This window comes from Falco cherrug, chromosome 8, assembly GCF_023634085.1.
Source record: "Falco cherrug isolate bFalChe1 chromosome 8, bFalChe1.pri, whole genome shotgun sequence".
NCBI lineage: Eukaryota > Metazoa > Chordata > Aves > Falconiformes > Falconidae > Falco > Falco cherrug.
Genome location: NC_073704.1, coordinates 1,927,102 through 1,952,968, shown reverse-complemented (window position 1 = coordinate 1,952,968; position 25,867 = coordinate 1,927,102). Strand labels below are relative to the sequence as shown.

General features: G+C 38.5%; 2 protein-coding genes across 10 annotated transcripts in view; both read right to left on the bottom strand.

The window, feature by feature from the left end:
* PGAP1 (post-GPI attachment to proteins inositol deacylase 1) overlaps positions 1-20,051 on the bottom strand; it is a 38,841-nt gene extending 18,790 nt beyond the window's left edge. For 2 of the 4 annotated variants that reach the window (XM_055717956.1, XM_055717957.1), the window contains exons 1-13: positions 19,220-20,051; positions 14,720-14,873; positions 11,113-11,288; positions 10,297-10,468; positions 9,079-9,239; positions 7,448-7,500; positions 7,206-7,272; positions 5,664-5,769; positions 3,853-3,908; positions 3,686-3,769; positions 1,890-1,939; positions 453-504; positions 152-229 (exon numbers count right to left, since the gene is read on the bottom strand). In XM_055717956.1, the coding sequence (XP_055573931.1) occupies positions 152-229; positions 453-504; positions 1,890-1,939; positions 3,686-3,769; positions 3,853-3,908; positions 5,664-5,769; positions 7,206-7,272; positions 7,448-7,500; positions 9,079-9,239; positions 10,297-10,468; positions 11,113-11,288; positions 14,720-14,873; positions 19,220-19,633 (1,623 nt within the window). In that variant the 5' untranslated portion in view covers positions 19,634-20,051. Of the gene's footprint in view, positions 1-151; positions 230-452; positions 505-1,889; positions 1,940-3,685; positions 3,770-3,852; positions 3,909-5,663; positions 5,770-7,205; positions 7,273-7,447; positions 7,501-9,078; positions 9,240-10,296; positions 10,469-11,112; positions 11,289-14,719; positions 14,874-19,219 lie in introns of those variants that run through there. The other 2 variants (XM_055717958.1, XM_027807077.2) reach the window with 2 other exon arrangements.
* Positions 20,052-20,198: 147 nt separating this feature from the next.
* ANKRD44 (ankyrin repeat domain 44) overlaps positions 20,199-25,867 on the bottom strand; it is a 143,399-nt gene continuing 137,730 nt past the window's right edge. For 3 of the 6 annotated variants that reach the window (XM_055717951.1, XM_055717952.1, XM_027807079.2), the window contains exon 28: positions 20,199-25,000. In XM_055717951.1, the coding sequence (XP_055573926.1) occupies positions 24,735-25,000 (266 nt within the window). In that variant the 3' untranslated portion in view covers positions 20,199-24,734. The remainder of the gene's footprint in view (positions 25,001-25,867) is intronic. The other 3 variants (XM_055717953.1, XM_055717954.1, XR_008733476.1) reach the window with 2 other exon arrangements.

Below are 25,867 nucleotides of genomic sequence, written 5' to 3'. Positions count from 1 at the left end.
TACAAACCACACTGGAGTGTAGGTCTATGGTTTCTCAAAGTAACTTAGCACATATTCAATACACTTCCTTTTCCTGCTGTCATAGCACCTGAAAGCTACGAACACACTAAGCAAGCAATTTCTGCATTTCTTTTTTTTTTTTTTTTTTTACCTTATTGCCAACTGTGGGTGGTACCTGAATGACAATGTGGGACAAAGAAGGATAGTCCTGAAGCTTCAGTATTACAACCTTAAAACAAAAAAAAAAGACAAAAAAATAAAAGCCATTGTGAACTTAGCTTAACAAGCCTTAGCTTGCCCCTTGCCAGTTCCCAGATGTCCACCTCTTGCACCCATTCCTCTGGAATACAACTGCATGTTCCAATGCTGTAAACAGAACAGATCTTTCTCCTGTGACATGCAGCTACACCATGGAGCACCTCTCCCTCCTTCAAGTTGTGTGTGACACTTACCTTGGTGGTGGGAAGTAACTCAGCTCTCCAGGACAAATCAGTAGCTTCCAGGCTGTAAAAATTTATGCACATTAAGGATGAGCATGTCCATTATGACAATGGATTAAAATACCAGCTTTTATATATATATGCGTGTGTGTGTGTATATGTATATATTTCACATGATTTTAAAATGAGGATAAGTTTGGGTCTCCTGCAGTTTGCTACCATAGTAATTTATCAAACTACAGTCATTTCAAATGCTCCAAATCTTGTTTGTGCAAAACCAAGTTAAGCAAAGCTCTAACTTTGTCACATACAAACATTCAGTACTTAGCCATGCAACTTCACAAACATAACAAAAAACCTCAGTGAGCTGAAACATCACTGGTATCAAATTAATACACAATTTTATTAGCATTTTTAAACATCAGAAGTGCCAATTTTTCATATGGGAACATCTAAAACATATCATATGAAATAAAACTCTGTTAGCTGCTGCAGAGCTTGCAGCAGTTCTAAAATGGTGTGTACTTAAACACTGAACCGCAACACATTAATTCAGTCATTTTAAGTTATGATTTTTACAATATACCAGAATACTTCTGTTTCTCCAAACAGTGTTACATGACCACAGGACACAGTCCAAAGCAAGGACACTATTATCAGATGAGGTTTTAGGTAGCGGTCCTGAACTAGGCTAACCTGCATTTGATGCTGATCAAAGGTTATGCAAAGGAGTAACAGCCAGCTTCTTGGATCAGGAAAAAGTAATTATGACATCTAGCTATCAGCTGGAGGCAAAACTGTGGCTATACACCTCAGCTTGGATCCCAGAGCAGATAAATACTATTCTAGCTCAATTCTACTTGGAAGCTTTCTGTAATCTGAAGGGTAGATTGAATTTACTTTCAGCTTACTTTGCAAACGTAAGCTAAGCCAGTGTTTTAAATCCATTTTGTAATGATTGTAACAAACTGATTCAAATAATCACTAAATCACCCACACTGCTAAATATTTTTCATATGACAATAGCAATTTTGGAATCAGCAAAAAAATAGGAGATGCTTCTAGCCACTCTTCTGAAGGCTTTGAGTGACGTTAGATGTCTTCTGTCATAGGATTCTAAAGCGATTCTACAAAACACACAATTTAGGAATCCAGCACAGCATGTAGTGTCCACAAGAGAGCAACAGGAGCAACTTCTTACTGCTGCAAAGGTCAAAAATACAGCTTAAAGAAGTTCACCTATTTTATTCTGCATTCATGCAGCAATTTTTGAGAAAACCTATTCTTTCCTGTTTTCTTGGTGATACAGACAGCAAAAATTACAGCAAGAATTTTACTTTTCTTCCCAATCTCTTCCTTCCTAAGGAGGAAGATATCTTAAATGCTTTAAATTCAAATTTAGTCCCACAATACCCATTTGAATAAAGAACAGGAACTGTTTATACTCACCACATTGATGAATTATTGTTCATACAGCCAAAAATCCAGCTACTTGTGTCCTGTAAAGTCAATACCATAAAATGGTACATTACTAATACGTGAGTGTATTTATAGAGATATTAAAAATAGCAATTATTTACTGCAACAATGCAGGAGTTAATGCTGACAATCTTCTTCAAAATTTATATATGCTAACTGTTTCAGTACACCAGATGTCAGCAGCTGTTCCAAAAATCCTCTGATAGCAGAACCTTGGTGCAATTGACTGCCTAAAGAGAGGAACAAACTTCCCTCTTCATCTCGTTCCTTTTCTGTTAAGTGTGTCTGCAGCAGCTGTTATTACAGTGACCAAACCCTCAGAAGGATGTCAAATACTGAAGAGTAAAAGCAAAGATTATGATAAAAACAGTTTCTCTCGGATTTCCTCAATTATTTATAACAAAAGATATCCACCATCTTTTTTTATTCATTTCACAATGAAGTCAGACTTCTGTGTTAACAGCAAGTGATATCCTCCATTAAAATTCCGATGTTGTGATCTTGGAATTACAATTACAAGGATGAAAAGATGAAGAATAAGACTGAAAGGTGGGGGTTTCTAGGAACCATTTTAAATAATTTCTGTTTGCCACCTTTTTGAATACATTTTCTAAAAATCAAATACAAGGTTAAACAAACTTTCACCATTGCCCTTAAAAAATATCTGCCTTACATATGGTGTCAAAATCAATTTTAAGTTTATTTTTTTCTAATGAAAAGAAACATCTCAATGTACTATCCTAAGTAGTCAAGAAATACTTTAGAATTTTAATGTTCTACTGCTCCCTCCCTCGATAATTTAAGCGCTTTGAAATGACAGCACCATGATGCGAGTATCTCAGACATTGTTCTGTACCTCCTCCTCAAGCAGTATTAGTCCTGTCTTTAAGATAGTATAACAAAGGCAAAAGTTAACCTGTTAAAGCACAACTAAGATCACAACAGACGTGTCAGTATTGAAGCTGCTACTGAGAAGGACAATTAGAAAAGCACTGAGAACACAGAATCTTGTTTTCCCCAAGGGTGGTATGAATCTCTTCTTTGGGATGAGGAGGAGTGGTGACACAGGCAGGTAGGATGAAACAGGAAAGCATCTCAAGTTTCTTGCCACTAATCTAGAATACTCATGTAATTCTGAAAAGTGTATTTATCCATCTCCAGTTTGCCAAGAAATTACATTCCTTCCTTTCAAAAAATATTTTTAAAAACACGTCAAAAGCATTTTTGCTGAATTTATGTCTCTTGAGATTAAAAAAATTGTTGCACATTATTATCTCTCAACAGAGGAGACAACCAAGAAGATACTGTTTTCTCATGTGGCTTCCATTTGCTTCCACTGCTTAGTGGAAGATCCCTGCAGCCTTTCAGGCTCATTTCAATTTTATTATGGGAAAGCAAACCTATAAACTGCTTTCCCAAATTAGAAGTATGGCTGAATCCTGGCAGCACTAAAAATAACTTCTTCATTCAAGCCCATCAATACAGAACTGCCCTAAAAGGAGAAAGTAATCTGGGGCTAACCATAAGAGAGTCAAAAATAAAACGTTTGAGGTTCAGGTGACATTGAAGGTTTCAGATCTAGAACATTAAGTGTGACATGCTAAACCAGGAAGTACATCTAACACAATGTATTAGGCTGTGAATGTAAACAAATGTCAGTAATTTCAACAGCTGTTCATTAAACTGTCTTAAAACTGCAGCAAATCTAAATTAAAAAAATACAGCTTTATAAGCAAACTCCAGACATTAAAGAAGTATTTTCTCACCAACATACTGTTTTCACAGTAAACATGACTGTATGATTTTCTGTGGCTTGCAAGAGGAAATGTGAAATATTTTCCATCAGAATCCTTCAAAGAAAAGAAAAAAACACTGCTCATTAGTAAAAAAACCCAAAACCAAAAAAACACAATGAGAAAAAAATGTTACGTACATTGTAAACTGAGTAAGTCCATTTTGAGGCTTTGACTGTAATCCACATGAAAGCTCCTAAAAGAAAATATGTTTTTATGTGCCACACTGCAGGACCTATTATCCTTATCCCCAAAATCTTATACTTATCTCCAAGGTCTTATCTCTTATCTGTAAATGGCCATAAACTTTGTAACCTTTAATCAACACAAGATTGCTACTGCTTAGAATTACATGCAACAGTTTCCATCAGTTACACAGGAAACAGCAAACCCCTAGGATCCAGTTACTAAACATGAATTATAAAATAAAAACCCTATGGAACTTGAAACAAAGCTCTCAAGGCAACAAAACACCTAAGAAAGCGAATGGTACTAATGTAATTACAGGGTGACTGATTAAACTGAGGCCACGTTAGAAACAGCTTTGATCTTTGCTCACGTCAGCCTTTTAAGAAAACTAATACAGAAACTTGTGTAGAAGTCAGTCAATGATGACTGAATAACACGTACATGAAAACAGTAGCAGTTTAAAGATATGTCTGGGAAAAAAAGACTAAGAATAATGAAGAGATCAGAGATAAAAACAATGCAAACTGTCATGCAGGAAGGTTAACATCTTTCTTCTGTGTAACTAGAGTAATAAATTCACAGAAATCTAGCTAACTGTTGAGAGGTCACTACAAATAGGAAGATGCAAACACAAAATCCAGTCTAAACATATTCCTCCTTATTGCTAAAACTGACCCCCTAAAAAAGGCAAACTAAGTACAAAAAAACCAACAAACAAAAAAAATCAGTTCCACAGCCTGTTTGGGCAGCCGTTCCAAGGTCTGACCACCCTCCCGGTGAAGTACTTTTCCCCAGTACGTAACTGGAATTTCTTTTGCTGTTACTGGGCTCTACTGCCTACGGCGTTAGCATGCACACCTTTGAGAAAAAATTAGGTTCACCTTCTCTCCAATCTTTCATTAGGTAGTTGAAGACAGCAACAGGATCGATCCCCCTTCACAATCTCCTCAGGGCAAAAAGCCCCAGTTCACTCAGCCTCCCTCCCCCACAGCCTATGCCCCAGGAGCTCCACCGGGGTGGTCCTCTGCTCCGGGCTCACTCCAGCGCATGTCACTGCCTAAGTGCCTTCTTATACCAGGGTGGCCAAAACTGGACATCAAAGGTCAAGCTACCTTAGTACTTCTGCAACAGCTTATATTAAGAAAGTCCCTGAAATGAAATGGTTTTTATGAAATGGTTCAGCCCACCTCAGCAAAGCTAGGAATACAGCTGTGCCCTACAAAAGTTCTGTTTAGTTCCCAAGGCTCCACACAGTCATAATTTCTCGGCATTTACAAGGAAACCATTAGTGTGCACTCCATTTTACCCTGCCATGTCATGAAAAAAAGAGGCAGTCACTGATGAAGCAGATCTGAAAATTCAGGATTTCTATGAGTAGCACAAAACTAACACAGTGGCTCTACAATACCCATACTATCCTTCTTGCAAGCATGGGATGTAAGTGTAGATTAGACTGTACTTTTGACATCCAGCTATGCCCAGTTTCTGACATTTTCTACTGGACACCCTGGTGTAAATACAGCTCCTGCTCACCCCGCAGACTCTAAGACATGCAAAGTGACAGGTTTTTTCCTCCTACCCCTTTTAACCTATTTAGTACTGAAACCTCATGAAAGCTGATAGTTTAGGTCTGTAATAAGTAGATCATTTCAGCAATGTCTGAAGAAGGACCAAATGTATTCCAGAAGTTTGTTAGTGAGAAGATTTAAGTAGTAACAAATGAGTATCATTGAATTCTGATCAAAAGAAAAGTGCTGCACACCCGTGAGTTCTGTAAAAGCTTCAGGATTTTCCTCAAATATCTTTGCAGGGTGTCTCACAAAGTGGTGATTCAGTACAGACATTCTCTTCTTCGGATCCTCAGTTATCTAAAAAAAAAAAAAAGAAGAGCACACTGTCAAATTTAATTTTACTGATTTGTGTGATTTACAATCATCACATGATCATAGCTAGCAATACAGTTTTGGGGATGAGAGGCAGGAGAGATTGTTAGAAGACATGGTATACTTTCTATTCTAAATTTAATAATCTGAACAAATAAAGCACCATCGATAGTCAACCACTGCAGTACAGGAAGTCTACACATTATAAAGCATAGCTAAAACTTTTAGGAGTGTTACATCCTTGCCCACTCTTAACACAAGGAAACCACTCTATTAAGCTTTCTTTATACATACACATGCATTCTTCCTGAAATAACACACTTATAAATGTCAGAATTCTTCCTAAACTATGGCATATTTACTAGCCTGAGATCACAAATCCAGCCTACCACATCTCATCTTAGTATTTTGAGCATCCAAACAGCTGCAGAGTTACATTTTTGTTTGGTTGGTTTTTTGGGTTTTTTTTTTCGAAATCACATTACTAATGTTTGTCTACTCAGCTTTTCAAAATTATGGCCATTACAACTGACTTCTGTAAAGTTTTATGCTCCTGCGCATTGTCAGTCAACTCCTGAACAACCGTAGCCCCTTTTTGTCTTTCTCAAACACACGTTAAAGTAAGTATATCTAAGAAACTAAAGAAGCCTGCCCCAAACAGCCTCAAAAAGAACACCTGAAAGCCTTCCTTTTCTGTGGCTGGGGCTTTGCTCTTACATATTTTCAGCCTCTTGGACCTTAATTCCAATTCATGTTTATTGCTGAAACATTTCAGAAAGGGAACAGTGTACAATGGAAGATTTCTCCAATAGTTTTCAAAAAGTAAGATGCAGGATATTTATTTAGACAAGCAATAAATAATGGCAGCTAGAGGTAAACAAATATGCTTGTATTTTACTAACATTCTATTTTTGTAAGTGCTATTTGCAAAAGAACACCAGAAATACGTGCTGGCCACTATAACAACACAACATTGGGAAGTTTGATAAGTATTATGTCTGATTTGAAGTATTGGAGGTTTTTGCCCTTTATATACTAGTCAGAGAAGGTCACTCGAACACACAGTGAGAGGGAATGTTCAAAGCTACACAGCTAGCAACACTTCTTCTTCCTGGTGCAAGGTCAACTAAACCTGCAACATTATGGAAGAAAAGTTCAGTCCATACCTCAGCTATAAAGCATCAAGCAGTCAATAATAAAAACTGAGTTAACACCTAATTATTTCTGACATGTTGGTCAAACACCACAAAGCCACAGGATTTTTCAGTGCCTGGTACAAAACAGCAACAATTTTCTCAGCATGACTTAAAAATAATCAGAAAGAGTTTTCTGTATAATAGGGTGGGTTTTTTCCTGATCAAGTGCTCTGGGGGAAGAAGAAAGTGCGATGGGGAAATATACTGGAGATCACATATACAAACCTGCCTTGTATTTTCATCTATGAGATCAAAAAAAGCTCTAATGGTAGCCAGGATCAATTCTTTGCACCTAAACACAGAGTAAGTAAAAATAAATATAGAAAGGAAATATCCAGGGGAATAACAGTAGTCAGAAAAGATATCATAATAATATTATCCTGAAGTTAAATTATTACATAATATGATAACAGTAGAGAATAGAGGGATGCACGGTCAGTCAATTAACCGTTGTTCCATGAGCTTACCACACTATGGAGAGATGGTCTGTTGAGGCCCAAGCTCTTGGCACAGCTGAGCTCTGTTTGAAGAAGGAAAAAAAATTAGATTTTCTTAGTATGCAAACATTTTAAAATTCTAAGCTAGCCTTTCCCCTCCTTATTTAAACATATTTGTGCCATTAAGAGCAGCAGCATTTTTCTTAGGAGTTTCAGGGGACTAGGGTGCAACAGAATGACTTCGTCAGTCTAAGACCTTACAAGTGCTGAAGCACTTATAAAATAGGCCTTGTAAAACAAAATGACCAAGTTATTATGTTAGATAGCAGAGACTAATGGCAAACGGGCAAATAATGGCGTGGAGGAAACTTACCAAAAATTTCTTCAAAAACTGCTTCTATGACTAATCTTACTACTTTAACAAGTGATCCTGGCACACAAGAATAGAAGCATGCCAACAAAAGCTGCTGCTGAAAAATCAAGGGCATCCTCAACATAAAGATGCGTCGGAACACCACGCAGAAAAAACTGGACAGCCTGAAGCTATCCATGTAAGTGTATGGCACGTACTGCATTTTAGGGACTAATACCAAAACCACCTCCCATAAATGGAGCTTATCACCTAGTTGAACAACTTAACTTGATTCAAGCTATGAACTATTAATGCATTACAGTTGGGAAGAAAAAACCCAAACCAAACCAGAACACCACCACCACAATCTCCAAAACAAAACAAACCCTCCGCCCCACCAAACCCACAAATCAAAAACCCAAAAAAACCCCCCAAACCCATTAAAAAGAACTGGTACCCCTGCACAGGAGATTTCATGCAAAATTCTGGTCACCAACACTCAAGAGAAATGAAAGTGGAACAGATGCAGAGAACGGTTACTAGGACAAAGGGAATGTGGAGTTAATCTTCTTAGCCTAGCAGAATCAGAGCTGAGACTATTTATAGACAGCTTTCTGTACAACACACAGGAAGGTAAACACCAAGGGAATGACAACTATTTCAGATAACATTTCAAGTTGATGACAGAACAAATGCATTTAAAGCTGGAAATTACAAATGTTCTCCCTACTGGGAAGTGTTTTCCAGCTTCTTCCATGTACAGAACAGGTTGATGGCAGGGGGATGGATGACAAACCTAACTACTTTATGATGCCTCTTGATTAATTTTGGAAGGAGACAGATGCCTGCAAAAGCAGAATACTGGACTTGACAGTCTACTGCATCCTTTCTATACCTTAAATTCTTTGAAAAACAATACATACAAAAAGAAGGCTCCAAGCCAGAGCTCCCTTTTTGTAATTGAATGAGCAGTCTAGACCTATAGTGCGCATCTGTCAGTCTCCACATACACATCTCTTGCAAAAACACAGGAAAATAAAACCTGGGTTCTGGAACTGAAAAGGTGCAAGAAGGTGGTGACAAGAAACAGTACCAAGTGGCAGATGATTCAAACCAACCCCAACACATACTCCTCCAGAAGACGCTTGTTTATACTACATGATTTTATAACCATGCACTATGTAGTATTTTCATATTCAGTTATACTATGCTGCACATACAGACTATAATTAGACACCAATCCATGCATTACATAAATAGCTATCTAACATAGCTCCATGCAAAACCTAAAAACAGTTTGCTTTTTTACCACAACGGATAAGGCACTGTCATGTTGACTCGATCTTGGTAGAAAAGCCAGTCCTGAACGAACTTGGTAATCTCTGAATCCTCCCGCCACAGAAAGGGTAGTTAAATTTCTTAAATCTTGGGCCTTTAGAATCCAATGATTGTTTACAGCTGTATAAAAATCTATAAAATAGATTATAATCAATCACAATTTCTGCATAAGTCTATTTTATATACAAAAAAGCTATAGAAACATTTAATTAAAAGTTTCTGTAAGGGGCCCAAGAGGCATTCAAGCTCTGGTTATCACTTTTGATTCATATAAGGAATGAAAATTACTGTTTTAACCCCAAGGAAGCAGCAGTTGAGAAAGACAGATAGGAGCTGAGCATATACATTGTTAAAATAGCAAACCATAGATATATTTGAAGGACAGCCATGGTCCAGAAACTTTCAACAAAGAAGAAGCATTGCAGTGCAATCAATTGTAGAAAGTAGAATTAACACAAGCACAATAAATGAAATTCAGCAGCTAAAGATAACCCGCTCCTCTCAGATGCCACAGAGAATAATGAGAAATAACTGTCTATTCCCTCTCCTTCACCAATTCCCTCAATATCTACACAACTATCACCGAGCACATGTATTTCATCACCACAGTCAAATCTAGCTTTTCAAAAACACATACAGTACATGCATAATGATTATAATTTATTTTTTATGCCACAGTTATTTAGGTGAGCATAAAATATGATCTACCTTTTGTGTAAATAGATTGTATAAAATATAATTTTCTATCTACATTCCATATTCTCACTGCCCCAGCCTTTGGGCATGACAAACATTAAATTTAGCAACATCCACAGAAATAACACTATTTAGCCAATTCATGTGATAAATAAATCTATTAAAGAGGTCAAGTTTTAAAAAAGAAAAATGTCATTCACTGGAGAGCTTACAAGTTTAGTAACATGCTTTGCAACTTAATAAAAATCACAAATTACTGAGAGCTCCAGGCCCTGCACAGAAGCTCGAGTCCAAACAATCCATTTTATATGACACTTGAACTACTCTTGGTACCATAGAGCTCTCTAACAACCACCTAAGTAACAAAGGAATAGATTAATTACAGTAGACAAACCAGCACATTTTTGCTTTTGATTTGCAAGAATCTCACTTATTAATGCTTGAGAGGATCAATAAAGAAATACGACGTAATTACATAACCTGTAATACTTACCAGTAAGGTATTTATCTAAAGGCATTACAGGTGCAACATGAGGTGTGGCTTGTGTAATGAGGAGGTTTATCAGCTCAGGCTTAAAATTCTTCAGAGTAAGCAATGCTCTTGCAATAAGACCACCCATGGAATGACCTACTATTGCAACACTGGTTGGTGCGAATTCTCGACCCTTAAGCAAAGAGCGAAAAGTAATCAGACACATCCAAAATAGATTTGACATTGAACTATGGTTATCAGCTGTACTTTATTTCCCCCCCCAAAAAATAATTAACTTAATGTCCTTTCAAGGATAATATTAACTAGTATCAACTTGATATGTTAGCAACTAAATTTACATTCATTTTGTAATCTCGAAAAACGTGCTTAGCATGGAGTTTCCAGCTCAAAAAGAAATATTATATAGTCTGTGTAAGCATAGGAAACCTAAGCTTATTTTAATTTCTGAGACTCCTAGGGACATAGGATATCAGAGTGCTTTCCTAGAGAAAACTGGATGTAAGGTGATGTTATATTAATATTTTAATAAGCTAGGGAAAGTTTACATGTTTACTACAAAAAAGCCTACATTGTGCATGAAAATATTTACTTAGAAACACAATATAGAACGTAACCAAAGCTCTGGGATTGTCACAAGCATTAAAAACCTATTAAAGAGCAGCAATTCTCTATTGCACTATTATCACATTCAGTTATCTCCACACATTATAAAATCTCCCTCCCTTATTCATCACTCTTCAGTTTTTCAGCAAAAAAGGCAGCCCAGAATTCCATTCCCAAATGCAAGTACATTATTCAGCATACGTCACTACTTACCCTGTACAACTTCAGAATTACTTTTATGCATTCATGCACAAACTTGGTCTGTCGTTGTAGACTACCACCATACAATGCAACCAACTCCTCATTGAAGTTGACGCTGAAGAAATTAAAATGATATTTGAAGTCAACGTCTTCCGCTTTTCTAAGTGCAATGGAGCCAAGAGAACGCACTACAAAAGAAACCACAATAGTTAGAACAGTCTAATAGTCACTGCTTCACACCATCATTAGTAGGCAAACACATAAATATATAATCTATTAAGAAAAAAATGTTATCTTCAATCCATTACTCATCTAAAGTAATTCATAAAAGTAAGAAACAGAGGAAAAAGACGTCCAAAAGCAAATAACCTCTTTTCTAATATGCAATCACAGTTGTTTTACAAAAACAGATTTGAAAATATAATTACATCAAAAGTATCAGCCAGTCACTGTCAGAACTGAATTGCAAAATGAGAAAAGAAATAATTGTTTCCTATTTTTCTAAAAATCCCTCTGAAAAAAAATTATTAGTAAACATATAACAACAAGAGCTTTCAGAACAATGTGCAAAAGTACAAATCTGATTAAATGAAAAGGAAGTTTGGAACAAGTTACCAAGAGCTGCATGCTATACTTAACAGCAGTTAACCACACGACCTAGCTTACTGCTGACTACAGAGATATTTTATGTCAGAAACAAACTTATACAAGATCAAGGATTATGTTCCTCCGTCTGAGGGCTGCTTTCCTCAGCTCATTTGCACCTTCTTACTGCCACCAGGACAAGGCGGCAAAATGACTTCAACTCCAGAGGCATTGCTACTGCTAGGCTTTCCTAAAATTCCTTTAAAGATCATCAACTCTCAAACAACATTCCCAAATACCACCAAGATATGTATATAAACCAAATACCAAACCCTAAAAGACACTTTTCCACCTGAAACCTTGAGGGAGAAAATCTTGTATTTACACGGTCTCGCTTCTGACCTCTCTTCTCCATCTAACCTCGGCTGCTACTTATTACAGCCTTCCGAGTGCAGAATTGTCCCTGAGTTTCCATGGAGACATGGCAGGATAGGAACAGCAATGGCTGCAAATGGAAAAGCATGGCAGGAGAAAAAGAAAATAAAAGGCAAAGTCCCAAAAGCGAGTATATAAAACAACTAATGGTCACCAGAAAGGTCTGCCCAAATCCAGCACATCGGAGCAAGATTCTTCCAGAGTGCAACAGTGTGAGATCTGCAGCCTGCAGAATTCTCCTTCCGGACAAGTATGTGACAGAAATTAACACACCAAGCAGTTTTCAGTGAAGTTTGTAAAATAGGAAAATAACATTTATGAAATACTTTATATGTTCGAACACCCAAGCAGGTATTATCACCATGATGAAAACTGTAAATCTAATTTCACCAATTCTATCTAAAGCTAGTAAGTGGTAAGAACACATTCATAATGGTTTGAAAAGACCTAAACAGTACTTAAAAGATCAAGTATCTTATCACAACTTTACATCTTGGAGGTCATGGTAAAGAGAACAAGAACATTGCCAAAGATCACAAGACAAGCATGTGATAGACACCCAAGTTGAACTCAGGCTCTCAATTCTCCCAGTCTCGGGTTCATTTCCAACAACTACACCAGTACATCCTTTACTCAAAGTCTGAATTTTGTACATTTTAAAAGGTTCATTTTCATGCCCACGAAAGCTGATAAATTAACATGTTTCAATAGTGTTTCTAACACATCAAAATCTCCTGAAAGGAAGTTGTAGTGCAGTGGGTCTTTTACCAACTCATGCTTCCAGAGTCTTTTCTTCCAAGAAATGGACTCAAGTCAGGAGAGTTTTAGACTGGATACTAGGGAAAAAAAAATTCTTCACTGAAATGGTTGTCAAGCACTGTAACAGGCTGCCCTGACAGGGAAGTGGTGCAGTCACCATCCCTGGAGGCATTTAAACAATACATAGATGTGGTGCTTACAGCCATGGTTTAGTGGTGGGCTTGGCAAGTTTTAGGTTGATGGCTGGATTCAATGAACTTATAGGTCCTTTCCAGCCGAAATGATTCTATGAAAATAACAAGCCCAGCAAAGGCAGCAACAGAACTTCTGTCTTCCTTGCTCAGCAAATATGGATTTATTTTAAACAAGTATGAAAATAACAATAGCAACACCTTCTCTGTTCATCTAGGTATCAGAACGAAAGTGTGTTATCCCACAGTAAATTCTGAACACAATATGAATTTCCATAAATTCCACAACAAACCAAAAACTATTCTGAGCCACTGATTAAGGCTGAACATTTTCACAAAGATTTTGAGAAAGGCACATATTACTTATTGCCAGTTTCCCTAAATCAATTTCTCAAATAAATATTTAAATTTTTACTGATCTTAAGCAGCACATCATATCCACAGCAGGTAGTACTTCTACTCACTTAGTTTAAGTTTTTCTTCAGATACTCCCTTTTGATTCCTAACATGCCCTGAAGGTATCATTTTATTTCCCACATAACAACGTACTGCCATTGTTTTAGACAGAGCATGAATTCACAGATTTGCACAATTACAAAAGTCCATATGGCATCTCTCATAATCATTGTGTTGGTAATCTTTTTTGGATGCTATTGAGCCTGAAAATCTGTAGGGGTTTTCTGGAAGCATGAGTTGGTAAAATATTTTACTTTGTTATAAGCTAAATAAGTATGTCCTCAAAGAAAACAACTTTGTAAAGGTTCTCCGAGATAATTTAATCATCAAGTTTAGTAAAAAGATAAGGAAAAATTATCACAGTGAGACATCAGGGTTTAGACTGCGGTGGTTTTCCCCGTGCATACAAATCAATTTTGTTCACATCATGGAGTATTACTGTTTCAAGCACATTTTAGAGAGCAAAAATCACTGCCTGACAAACCCAGCCTGGAAGGAATACCAGATACTTGCATAAACACTTAAACATAATACCTCATGTTCATCAAACTACTAACTTCAGTATTTACAATGAAAAATAATAACACTTTAAAACCATTACTTATTTTCATTTGGAGCCTAGAAGTTTCAGAGGGAATAACCTGGAAAACAAAGCAGGCTATGTGTAAAGTGGGAAGATGACCTTAAGGGAAAAAGACCACTACATGAAAAAGTAGGAATTAATGAAGCTACAGGGCAAGCCATAAGATGATGCTTATTTCTATAGCACGTAATTACTTCACAGATGGTAGCTTGTGCAGTTTCTTCTAATCAAATTCAGGTCTCGTGTTATTTGGCATAACTGCACTAAACGTTGTTCAAATCAAAACCAACTAGATGTTTGCAATCAAAAATACAGCAAGGGTGCAGTGCTGCCATAGTACGGCCTAAACTGTACTGTTTCTGGCTATCAAAAGTTAAAGTCTCACTCCAGAAAAATATTATAGCTGAACTGTTCAACAGATTTCAAACAAAAAGAATGTATTTTGACTGCTTGAAATTAACCATGGACTTACAAGGATATCTACACCATAATATTGTCAGTCATTGTGACTCTTGTTGATACTATTTCAAACAGAAAACTTCTTGCCACCAGCTGAAGTATAAACACAAGAGCTGTTTGTAACACCCCTGTAACTTAACTAAATGCTTACCTTGTTTGTAACTGCCAGCATTCCCAGGAAGAAAGAGAACTGGAATTCCTGTCAATAGGAGATTTTTGTTTTCTTCGGCATAGTTCCCTTCTCCATAGAGATAGAGCTCATATGCTGGGTATCGTCTGGCTATTTTCTTGGGTAATTTTATTTTCTGTTGAAAAGTTTAAAAGAAAACAAATACCTTGCTTATACTGTTGCAAACAAGAAGATACAGTGGCTATCCAGTCGTTTAAATGATCTGGCTTATGTTTTACCTATTAAGTTACAGTCATATAATTATGTCTACAGAATAAAAAATTATGACTACAGAGTGAAAAACGGGGATTTGCTTAAAAAAATAATTAAAAATAAAGTATCAAGTATTTTGTTTAAGTAGGTATTACCATGCACACTTAGTGGCTACACTTACTTGAAACAGCTATTAACTGGCTTTGAAACAAACTGCAACTGAGTGCAACTATGTATCTTTTAAAGTTGCACATTCATCAACTAAATCCAGACTTACACTACAGAGGAGGAAAAAGGAAAAGGAAAAGGTACGGCCCAACCCACTTCTCCCAGGTCACGAGAATTTGAGACCAGAAACTGGGGCACCTGAGTGATCCTAATTATTCCAAATGCTCCTTAACAGCTCTGGAATCCTTTCCAATACCATTTAACTCGGAACAAGGATGTGCTACCGCACCTGATGCCAAAGCTAAATCTCAAGAACACAGTTACGTAGGTGACTGTCAGATGACAACTATCATGTCAGGGTAAGTTATAGATGCAACGCGAGTTCTCTTAGGTGATTTTTACAGAGTTGAAAACTGCAATGGGAATTTAAACAATAGTAGTAACCACCTTAATATGGCTCATCAGAAAAAATAAACCCATGATACTTTTTTCTTGCTGTTTTTAGAGTTGGTTTTGTGGCCTAGTGATGAACCACCTGGTTTTGTAACAACTCAGGATCCAATTTACACAGTCAACTGTCGTCTTAAAGAAGGCCGTATTTCTTGTACTAAAACAAAGAAGCAAACAACTGACCACCTCACCTACCACATAACATAATCATAGGATTATGAATTCCCAAAGAGGAAAGAACAAAATCGCTTTGAACCTGAGGGCTAGGTGATGGTTAAGTCTTAGACCAGTAAGTGATGACTCTGAGAGCCATATGCCACTGGTTTAAACTAAATAGACTGTAAGTATGAAAACGTTTAATTAGCTTCTACATGGAGGCTGGCTGGTTTATAATTTTGAGTTTCTAAGACAGAAATTTTTAAAATTTCTATGAATGTGAATACACTTGTTCTAACATTTGATTGCTTATGACAATTCAGAGATAAATAAGATAATAAAAAAATAAAATTATTAAGGTGTAGTTTATATTTTAAGGAAACACTTCATTTTACACAATACGATCAAAACTAAACTCAGGTTTGCATCAGAAATCTTCTCTAAAATCGCTCTTAATTGCTTTCTCAAATCAAAGCATCGTTGTTTTGGATATTTCAGTTGTTTCTCTCAAACCAATCTAGAGTAAAGGCAATTTAGCTTTAATTTCCTGCCAAAACACACTTGCCCAAGGAGTATTTCCTTTCTCCCTTTGCCTTCAAATTGCCATATTGGTTATTGGCAACCTCTTCTTATGATGCTTGATAAATAGATTTAAAATGTATTTTATATAATATGTATAAATAGGTATTATATTTTTATAATATTATATATTATAACAAAATACACATACTAGAGGCAGACAGAGTGTGTTCCAATTCCTTCACTGTGAACAAAAGAACAGTTAAGCTTTGTTCAGGCCTTATGTCTTCAGATCATTGTTTCCATGTTCCTTCCCTTTTCTCCAACATCTCACCTTCCTAACTTCACTGACCTAACTGTCCCTTTCTACTGCTCCTTTTTCAAAGGTTTTTTCAAAAATCTGTGAAAAAATGTTAAATTAATCAGTGTCCATTACTAAACTAAGAATGCCACCAAGATATGTTTATATAACCTCCTGATGGACCACATCAGCTGTCCTTCCATGGTATCTTCCTGGTTCACTATTCTTGCAAACAATTTTACAGAACATAAAATTAACAAGCTGCCCTTCTTTGGGTCCATGTTGAAAGCAAAAAACTACACAATCCATAAGAACTGTACTACCAAAATACTGGGTTTATTCAGTCAATCACAACGCTCAAACATTATAACAAAACAGCAATGCTTAACTCGAAAGGAAAACAGATGTTCACATTCCATGACAGTGTATTTAAATTATGAATTCCCAAGACACTGCTTACATAATTGGTTGTAGTGAGCTATATTAACTTTTTACAATGTCAAACAGGCTTCATTTTTCACCCTGGTTCCCAAAGAAATGAGGCTTATGAAAAAGTTCTCATTATTACTAACTTGTGAATCCCTTATGAAGCACAGCTGAACAGGACAAGGCTAGGTAAAATTCAAATAGTGCAATTCTGCAATACATGCCAAAAAAACCCACCAAAGATGATTAAGTGCAAAAAAAGAAAAAAAAAAGCAAACCAATTCCATTCCTTAGCATTAACTTGACTGTGAGCTAACCCACCCTGTCAGACACAAAAGAAATTAAACTTCTCATGTTTAATTGCTCAAATCATTATTTGTTTGTAACATGACACCCAACCTGGGAGGACCCGAAATTCCTACCTTGTGATTCTCGTACCAATGTCATCATTACAAAGACATTAAAAATTAAACAAGCAGCCTCTCAACAATAAAGAGGTACTTGAAGAGTATAATGCCTTAGCAAAAGCAGACAAATTAATAATTTCTCTCACCCCAGAAGTACTGCTTTCCACACAGTAAAAGTGACTATTCATCAGCAGAGATGGACGAGAGGGAGTGCTGCCAGCCCCAACCTGCATCTCCTGTGTGGAACTACCGCTTACCCTTAAGCCTCACATCTCCTACTGCCACAACGAGTACCTGAAGACGCTTAGAATTTAAGCCGCGACGTAACCAGTAAATACAAAAGATGTGTGGGGGCAGATAAGAATTTCAAGCAACTACCAATAACATTAGACAGATTTTGCTAGTAACTTTCTGTTGGCTGGCTTCAGATTGAAGATGAAGTAGGTTTTGGCTGCTAGGTGATCTGAAAAATTAGCGCATAGTATTTGGAACTGCTTAAACGATTTTGTTCTACAGCACTGACAAAACAACACTTGTAACTACACCAAGGCTCTCTTTTGTAGGCTAACATAACCATGTCAATGTTAGCAAATGAAGGTTAATAGATCCAAAAATTAACTTTCTGCTTCATTACCAGTTTAGGTACTAAGGTTTAAGATCTTCTTTACTGCGTGAACCAGTTTGCAACCTACTTCAGAACACAGTATTATTTAGAATACTTCACATTTTTTCTAACATAAATTATATCCCAGATGATGCTAAACTGATGTTTAGGAGACAACAAATCATGCTTTGGGATGCTTTCAATAGGACAGAAAATCCCGTAGTAAGCACAACTATTAAAAAGAGAAATTGATTTCCCACAACTGCGGCATTACCAGCGAACCTACATGCACTCACATATGTACATCCTCCTGCTCTTAAGCCGTAATACTGTGCCTGGAAAATGACAGTTCCATCAGCAGTCCTCTCTCTCAAACTGATCCAAGGTATTCCAAGATCAACTGATCAAGCAGTTTCCGAGAGGCTTCGTTAGCAAAGGAGGGACTTCAGAGAGACCCACAGGCTATGCCGACGGCTGCAGCTGTGCCACCTACAAGAGCTCACAGGGAGGCCCTTGCGCTGCGGGTTCACCAGTGCAAGAAATACACTGGTGTTTGAATCTCAGCTGTTCACTTTTTTGGACACAGCAGTTGCTTCGCACTCTGAAAAAGGACCAAGCACAAGGCTCAAGCTCCTGGGCACTCACGGTGCTGTCAGAGAACCTGGCCTGGCCTCTTCCTCCGCAACAGCTCGGGTGAGCTTTTGACAGGTTTTCCCAGTACTACAACAGGCATTTACCTGTCAGAGAATGGGAAGCTTTACTGTTCGTTGTCCCTTCGCACAGGTGGCAGTGCCAAACCCCTCATCACTTTGCAGGTAGCCAGCTTCTCCCTTCCGCAGCCACCCAAGGCGCACGCCTACGTGATGCAGCCAAAGCAGCGCGTTTTCCCACGTGCACAGACCCCTCAGATCGACCACAGCTATTTTTACCCCGTTTCCAGCTTGCTGTTACGCAGAGGCCACCTCAGCAAGTTAGCTACCTCACAAGTTCGGGGAGCGGCCGGGACCACCTGTGTGGCAGTTCTCCGCGGCTGAGCGCGGCCGGGGCTGCCTGCCCTCCCCGGTAGCGGGCCGAGGGCAGCCGGGCCGTCGGAGGAGAGCCGCGCCGGGCCGGGCCGGGCCGCCGGCGTGGAGCCGCCGCAGGGCTGCGCCTCAGGAAGCGGCTGGCGGCCGCTCCCTCAGCGGCGGGCTCTCCCACCTGTTACAGCGCCGCCCGCTCCCTCGGCGCGCCGCACTCACCAGGTACTCGGGGTACTCGTACATGTAGGTCATGCTGCACCGGTTCTCCTCGTAGAGGAACAGCACGTCCCGCACCCCGAGCAGCACCAGCGCCGCCAGCGCCCCGCAGAAAAGCGCCGCCACCATGGCACCCCCGCCGCGCCCAGGTGCGGAGCGCAGCGCAGCGCGGAGCCGCCCGTCCCCCGCTGCCTCTCGGCGCACACAGGCACGGCGGGGCGGGCGGCGCCACCGCCCGGGGGCGGGGCGGGGCGGGCGGCACCACCTGGCCGCCGCCGGCAGCGGCGGGAGGGCGGCCGCCATATTGGCAAGGCGAGGCTGAGGGAGGGACGGCCGCCATGTCGCGGGAGCCATTGCGGGGAGGTCAGGGGGCGACCGGCAGGCTCCCTCCGGCCGGCAGCTTGCCGGCGCTGCCATGAGAGGGAGGTCAGCTCGTCGTCGCGGCGGTGCGCCTGCTCAGCCGCAGGAGGGGCGCCGGCGCTCGGCCCCTCGGCGGGCGGGCAGGAGCCGGGCCGCTGAGGTGAATGCGCGGGCTCCGGCGCTCGCCCGGCTCCCGGCCCGCCAGCGGTGTCATCAAAACGGCCTTAAGGTTTCTAAGCACTCAGCACGTAAAAGCCGCTGTTGACAGTGGGTCTTTTGGGGGGGGGGTTGTTTGTTTCCTTTAATTAAGCACTTTTAACAACTTCCCATCTTTTATTGCCGTTAGACACCACGGGACCGCTATGCGGCCCGGTGCGCGGCACGCACGCTGCTGATCATCAGCGAAAAATAATAGTAAAATATTTAATAACTGACATAAAAAACATCTTTTTTTTTTTTTTGATCGACAGAGGAAGTGATACTATCATCAGCTAAGACAAGGGGTAATTACATATGAGGGAAGTACAAAGCAGAAATACATATAGTTGCATTTTCATGGTCTTCACTGCTAAATACTTCAGAAGCCTTTACCCCTCCTTTAAAAGAAACAAAATTTACTCAGTTTTCCAACAGTATTTGTACCATTTTTATTTGTAAAAATAACCATCTGAATGCATTGCAATTGTAGTTTACAGTTAGGATTCTTCATTACATTAATACAGCATTCAGTAGTTGAAAAAATTACTAAACTGTGCTTGAGAAGATTCAGGTTGAATTCCAAGTCATTCACTGAATTAAGTCTTTTTTTTCTTTTTTTTTTTTGTCTCATTTCATATGAGACATTTACCCAAGTCCTTAAACTGCAATTTACAAAACCAAAACAATATCGACAAAACCCCACTGAAACCATCAAACAATATTTTTATATTGTTTATTACAAATGTTATGCAAAATATAACACTGGCACCAGATTCGTATCACCATGGTTTGTAAAGATATATTGCACATGCTAAAGCATAAAATATAAGACAAAACCTACAAAACATAAGATATTGGCTTTAATATGTAGATCACTGCATAAGAAACGCATAAAATTACATTTTATACACACACTCGGATTGTCACTAGTTTAAAACGCCCTTTCCTATAACACTGACCTAAGGTTTACTTTTTGTGTGATAAGAAAGCATTTTCAGCACTGCAAAAATTATACATTATTCCTATAGAAATTTAGCATATTAATTTTCATTTCAATGCAGGTAGACATATGAAAAGAAGAAACACTTTATACATTCAAGGAAGGTCTGAAATGAAAATTTACTGGTAATATATTGCTTTTGTAACACTCAAAGGAAAAAAAAAAAAGGGAAAAAAGACGGTTTCACAAAACATTTCCATAATACACAAATATAAAAAGGCACTCTAATATTTCTTACATGACTAAGAATAAAAATCACAATTATTTTTTTTAAAATCATCCTCAAGATACATAACCAAGTTTCTCAACAGTACAATGGATAAACAATTCATTTCATGTGTTTGTTCTAATTCAATAATCTGGCAGTTGTTTACTGCGTAAAAGTACCAAACACATTATGGTGCCCTTTTAGTAGCGATGAACAGAAATCCCCTGAGCTATTTCACAGCAATTTCAGGCAGTCTGGAGGTTGTAACTCAGTATTTATGAGAGAGACTTGGGACCCCATCCTGCTATGGATTCCACCTGCCACTGTGGTTAAAATACGGGATGAACCGATCCTGCTAACGCACTTGGGCATACAGCTGCCCCTCCTGAACACCCTCTGCTTGGTGCAGACACAGAAGTCGGCCACGGTAAATTGCAGGATCCAGGGTTAAGTGCAACAACTATATACGATTAACTCTACTCTCGCAAAGAGTCCGCAGAAAGGCAAGGTGATTATTTACAAGAGTAAAATTATTCCCATGCTTAAATACCTGCCCTAAATTTCAAATTTGTTTTCTACATGTGATAAACTATATTGCAGATTAATGTACTAGCATACAAAAAAAAGGAAAAGGGATTCTGGTAATTCATGTGAGATGTGGGATAGGCCAATACCGAGTACTTCCAAGTGTCTTGCTCATGACAGTTTTCCTCCTAAATACAGCACACTCCAAACGTGACTTTCACAATGCCCTTAAGACACCAACAAATCATATGTTTCTATGATTTTTTTGGAACATTGCATATTTACATCATTGTTAGTTTACAGAAAAGTTTAATCGATGAAGTTTGGATTTGGTTCCTAGAATCAAAAGCAGGATCAAAGTAATTCAGTAACCACCTATGTAAGAGGCAGCAGTTACTGCACTACACGATTTCCAGAGTTACAAGGTATTGCAAATATACAGAAGAATTTTCAGTAACTCTGTGTTAGCAAGTGAAAATACTGATTTTTTTATTTTTTTTTTTAATAGCTGCTTAAAATAATACAGCATCCTCTTTGTGGAGAGGACTGGTTTTCTCCTAATGAAAGCAGCTTCACATAGGATAGCGTAACTTTCTTTGTTTCGGGGTGAAACTTAAAAGTAATACTGCCAAGGAGCCTGCCTACATCTCTGGTTAAAATAACACCAAAAGGATGATCCTGCTGTTAGACAGGTGGCAGCTCCTTCCCATTTGTTTATTTGTTTTCAATGACATAATTCAACATAAAACAAAGAAAAATTTTGGATTTCTATTCATTTCTGAACAGACGCCACTGAAAACTTTCAACAAGTGATCTCTCTTATTTTCAGTGCTTAAAGTAAGGTGGTTATTGCTATTCTGCAACCCTTAAAAGCAAAAACGTTAAGAAAATTCAATCATAAAAACGTTGTTCTGTGCTATTTCTGAGGAGAAAACCAGGGTTTCAGGTGCTCTGTCATTCTACTGCAGAAATACAGAGCTGAGGGAAAAGAAACGTTCACTTTTACAGAGACTCTCCCTTGTGATTATTATTTTTTTAAAAAAACTTTGGAAATCTGTTAACGCTCAAGGAAAAAAATATTTCATTTTAGCAAGGCAAAATAAACTTGATACATAAATATTTTCTTAATTAAAGAACTGGAATCTGCCAACAGATTTTTAACAATACAGTGGAACACAGCTAAAAACTGCAACTAAAATAAAAATCCTTACTTTTCATTTACCCTGCCCAAAGCGTGCACTGAGGAGAAGCTCATCTCATCCTCCCCGCACAGCACAGATGCAGGCCTGCAGGCAGCCTGAGCGTGAACCACAGGAACCCGCACACCTTGACCCTGTGCTGTACGACCTTCTCCCCTCTTTACTGTGGCTGCACAGGGGCTGCAGCCCTTTCTTATGCACTTACATGAGGGAAGGTGTTTTGCTTTCTGCTTTTTACCACCATAGCCTGTGGACTTAATCTTTGCGTTCTGTACAAGAAGGTGGGCACTCTCCCAAAGTGCATCAGCCCTTCCTTTCTCTACTCAGGCCATCACTCTTGCCTAGATTCACATTTCATTTCACATCATGCCAAATAGTACACACAAATGCTAACTAGGAGAACAAGCCATAGTTATTTTTCCTGGGCATTTGTTTCATTTCAAATAAATATAAACACATTTACATTAAAGGTATATGAACATATTCTTTAGTCTGGAAAAAAACAAAACTGTGGTCAATACATCATCAGTTACAAATGTCAACTTGAAACCTGCGTCATAAAATGTAAAATTCGCTCGAGACTACTCATTACCTCAAAAGTTTATATTTTTATGGTTTAGAAAAACTACTTCATTATGTCACTCACATTTGAAGAAAAAAATAAAAGTAGCAAAGTCTTCCATTTAACTACTGAAGCATTTTGGTCCTCTTGGTACAGCTGGTTAGTTCATGATAACTTTTTGTTTATATTTTTGTTTGGTTTTGTTTAGAAAGTGTCATTCTTCCTTTTGTATATCTGTTGCAGGCGAGGGTCGTGGTCCATTTGACCTAGAAACTTTGGCAGAAGGAGTAAACATATTCACAAAGTTGACATTGCTTTAAAAGCTGGTGACAACAGGCTTTTTTAGCATGTATCTCTGATCACACTGCTATGTTTTCTGGTGTTTGGTATTTCAACTTTTGGTGTTCTGCTTTCATTGCTTTACCTTTGCTCTGTTAATCCAAACACTGGCAAAAGTATTTTAAAACTTGATACTGTTTACAGTAAAAATAAATTATTTCAGCATAGAAGAGGAAAAAAACAATCCATTTAAGATGGCAAGTCATTATAAACTCTTACATACACCTTTGTCTACACCTGATTTCCTCCCTCCCCACCCTACCCCACCCCACCCCTTTTTTTTTTCCTGGTGCTAGATTCATCATTAATGGCTCAGGTGACAGAAACATCTAATGACCCTAATTCTGTAGTGCAAATAAACTGTACATGTTTGTGCTGAATTGGAAAAAAAAAAAAAAGTAAGGGCCAAGTGATACTCATTTTACACAAGTGGTTCGGGAAAATATGGTGAGACAAGTAGAATTTGGCCTTAAGAGTTAGTAAGTATATTTTTCTAACTGTGTGCTGCAACTAAGAACTGTAAAAAGTGCCTTCTGTACGTTTAAGTGCTTAATACACACAGAATGTGAAAGGTTTCATTTCCTGCAGAAAAGTAATACAGGCAGTTTTAAGATTTACAACTTTACCTTTGGTTTGTGTAAAAAAAAGAAAAAAATCATCTAATTATCAGAGCCCCGGAAGCAGGAAACAGACAAACAGGAAAGGGGTGATGCTCAAATCTACGAAGGCTACACTGGGAATATGTTTGTGTGCTAAAGGTACAGCTAAAACATTTAGGAACTTTTTACAAACAGTTCCCTGTTTATTTGTGCTGTCAAAAAGAAAAAAGGCATTTTCTCTTCTTCTACTTAAAATAAGAGGTAGAGACTTTCCACAGGGGCACTTAGGGCCTGAAGAAAACATCAGAGAGCTGAAAAGCTGCAGAACATTAATGGGAATATGTTCCAGTAAACCCCTCTAACTTTGTTGTTTAAAGGCTCGATTTTCGGCAACTCTACAAATCTTTCAATACCTACTTGTCAAGAATAATAGTTAAGAACATAGCTGTGGGATTTAAGCTGTTTAAAAAGACAAAAATAAAGCTGACATGAAATAATAATGAAAAGAAGTTTCTGAATACCAAAAAGTCAAAATGTTTCAGAATCCGAATCATTTTCATTGTACCCATCCTCTGTTCCTACGTTATTACTCAAGGGCTTATTGTAAGAGTTAATGCTACCCATACTGGAGCCATCGCAGAGATGTGTCCTGCCCAAATTGTCTTTTTTAAAACAAACGAAGTTGAAAGCCGTCATTGAACTGGAGGGAGAAAAAGGCATCATGGTAGCCAAAATGAGTGCCAGGCAGTCAGCCACGTCTTTGTTAGGAGCGCAAGCCAGGGCTGGCGTATGACCTGGGCACAAATGCAGACAAGGCAATGGTTAGTACTAAGGGTACTGAGAATGGCACTGAGCATTCCTCATATACATCTCTAGGTGACGTCGTAAGCGGGAGATGTATGTTCAGTTACGAGCATGCCAGGCAACAGGGGTATGTTACTAATTTTAAATTAGACATGCCAGGAGAATACAAACTATATGGAGCATTTAAATCACTGTGACCACAACAAGCACTATGTTTGTAAAATCAGGCAGCAAACAGACTTCACGATATGAATAAAAGCTCTGGCTAAACGTGGGTCTACAGCACAGACGGTACAATGAGTACAGGACACGGAGTACAGCAACAGGGGCAGAAACTGGCTTCAGTTTCTGTGCGCATCAACGAGTCTCATTCTGAGAGCAATGACTTTCATAAGAACGTGGAAGATATTAGTTTAAAAATGTTTTGAAGTAAAAAGCAAATGATTTTAAAGACTGACCCGTTGAGTACCTACTCAACTCAGAAAGCAGTTTATTTAGCAATTAAATTATAAGGGAAAAGAATTAGACCTGTGCATGTGGTACATGTATAGCAGGTACGACTACGTGGATGTTTAGTTACTCAAATTTATGTTATGTTAGAAGAATAACGACTGTATTCAGAAAGCATGGCATACACTTTAAATACAAAGTTAATATTGTACAGATGTCAGTAAAACAAAGAACTGGGGAGCTAGTACAAGTTTGTCTTCGCTGCAGTTTAACTTGGCTCCGGCCCAAGCGCTGCCCCTACAGCAGCTCTTCACGTATACACACCTTGGAAACCGGTACGCCGATTACACTTGCTATCGACACATTTTGCAGGCTGCTGTGTAGCCCTGCAGCACTTTCCAACAAAT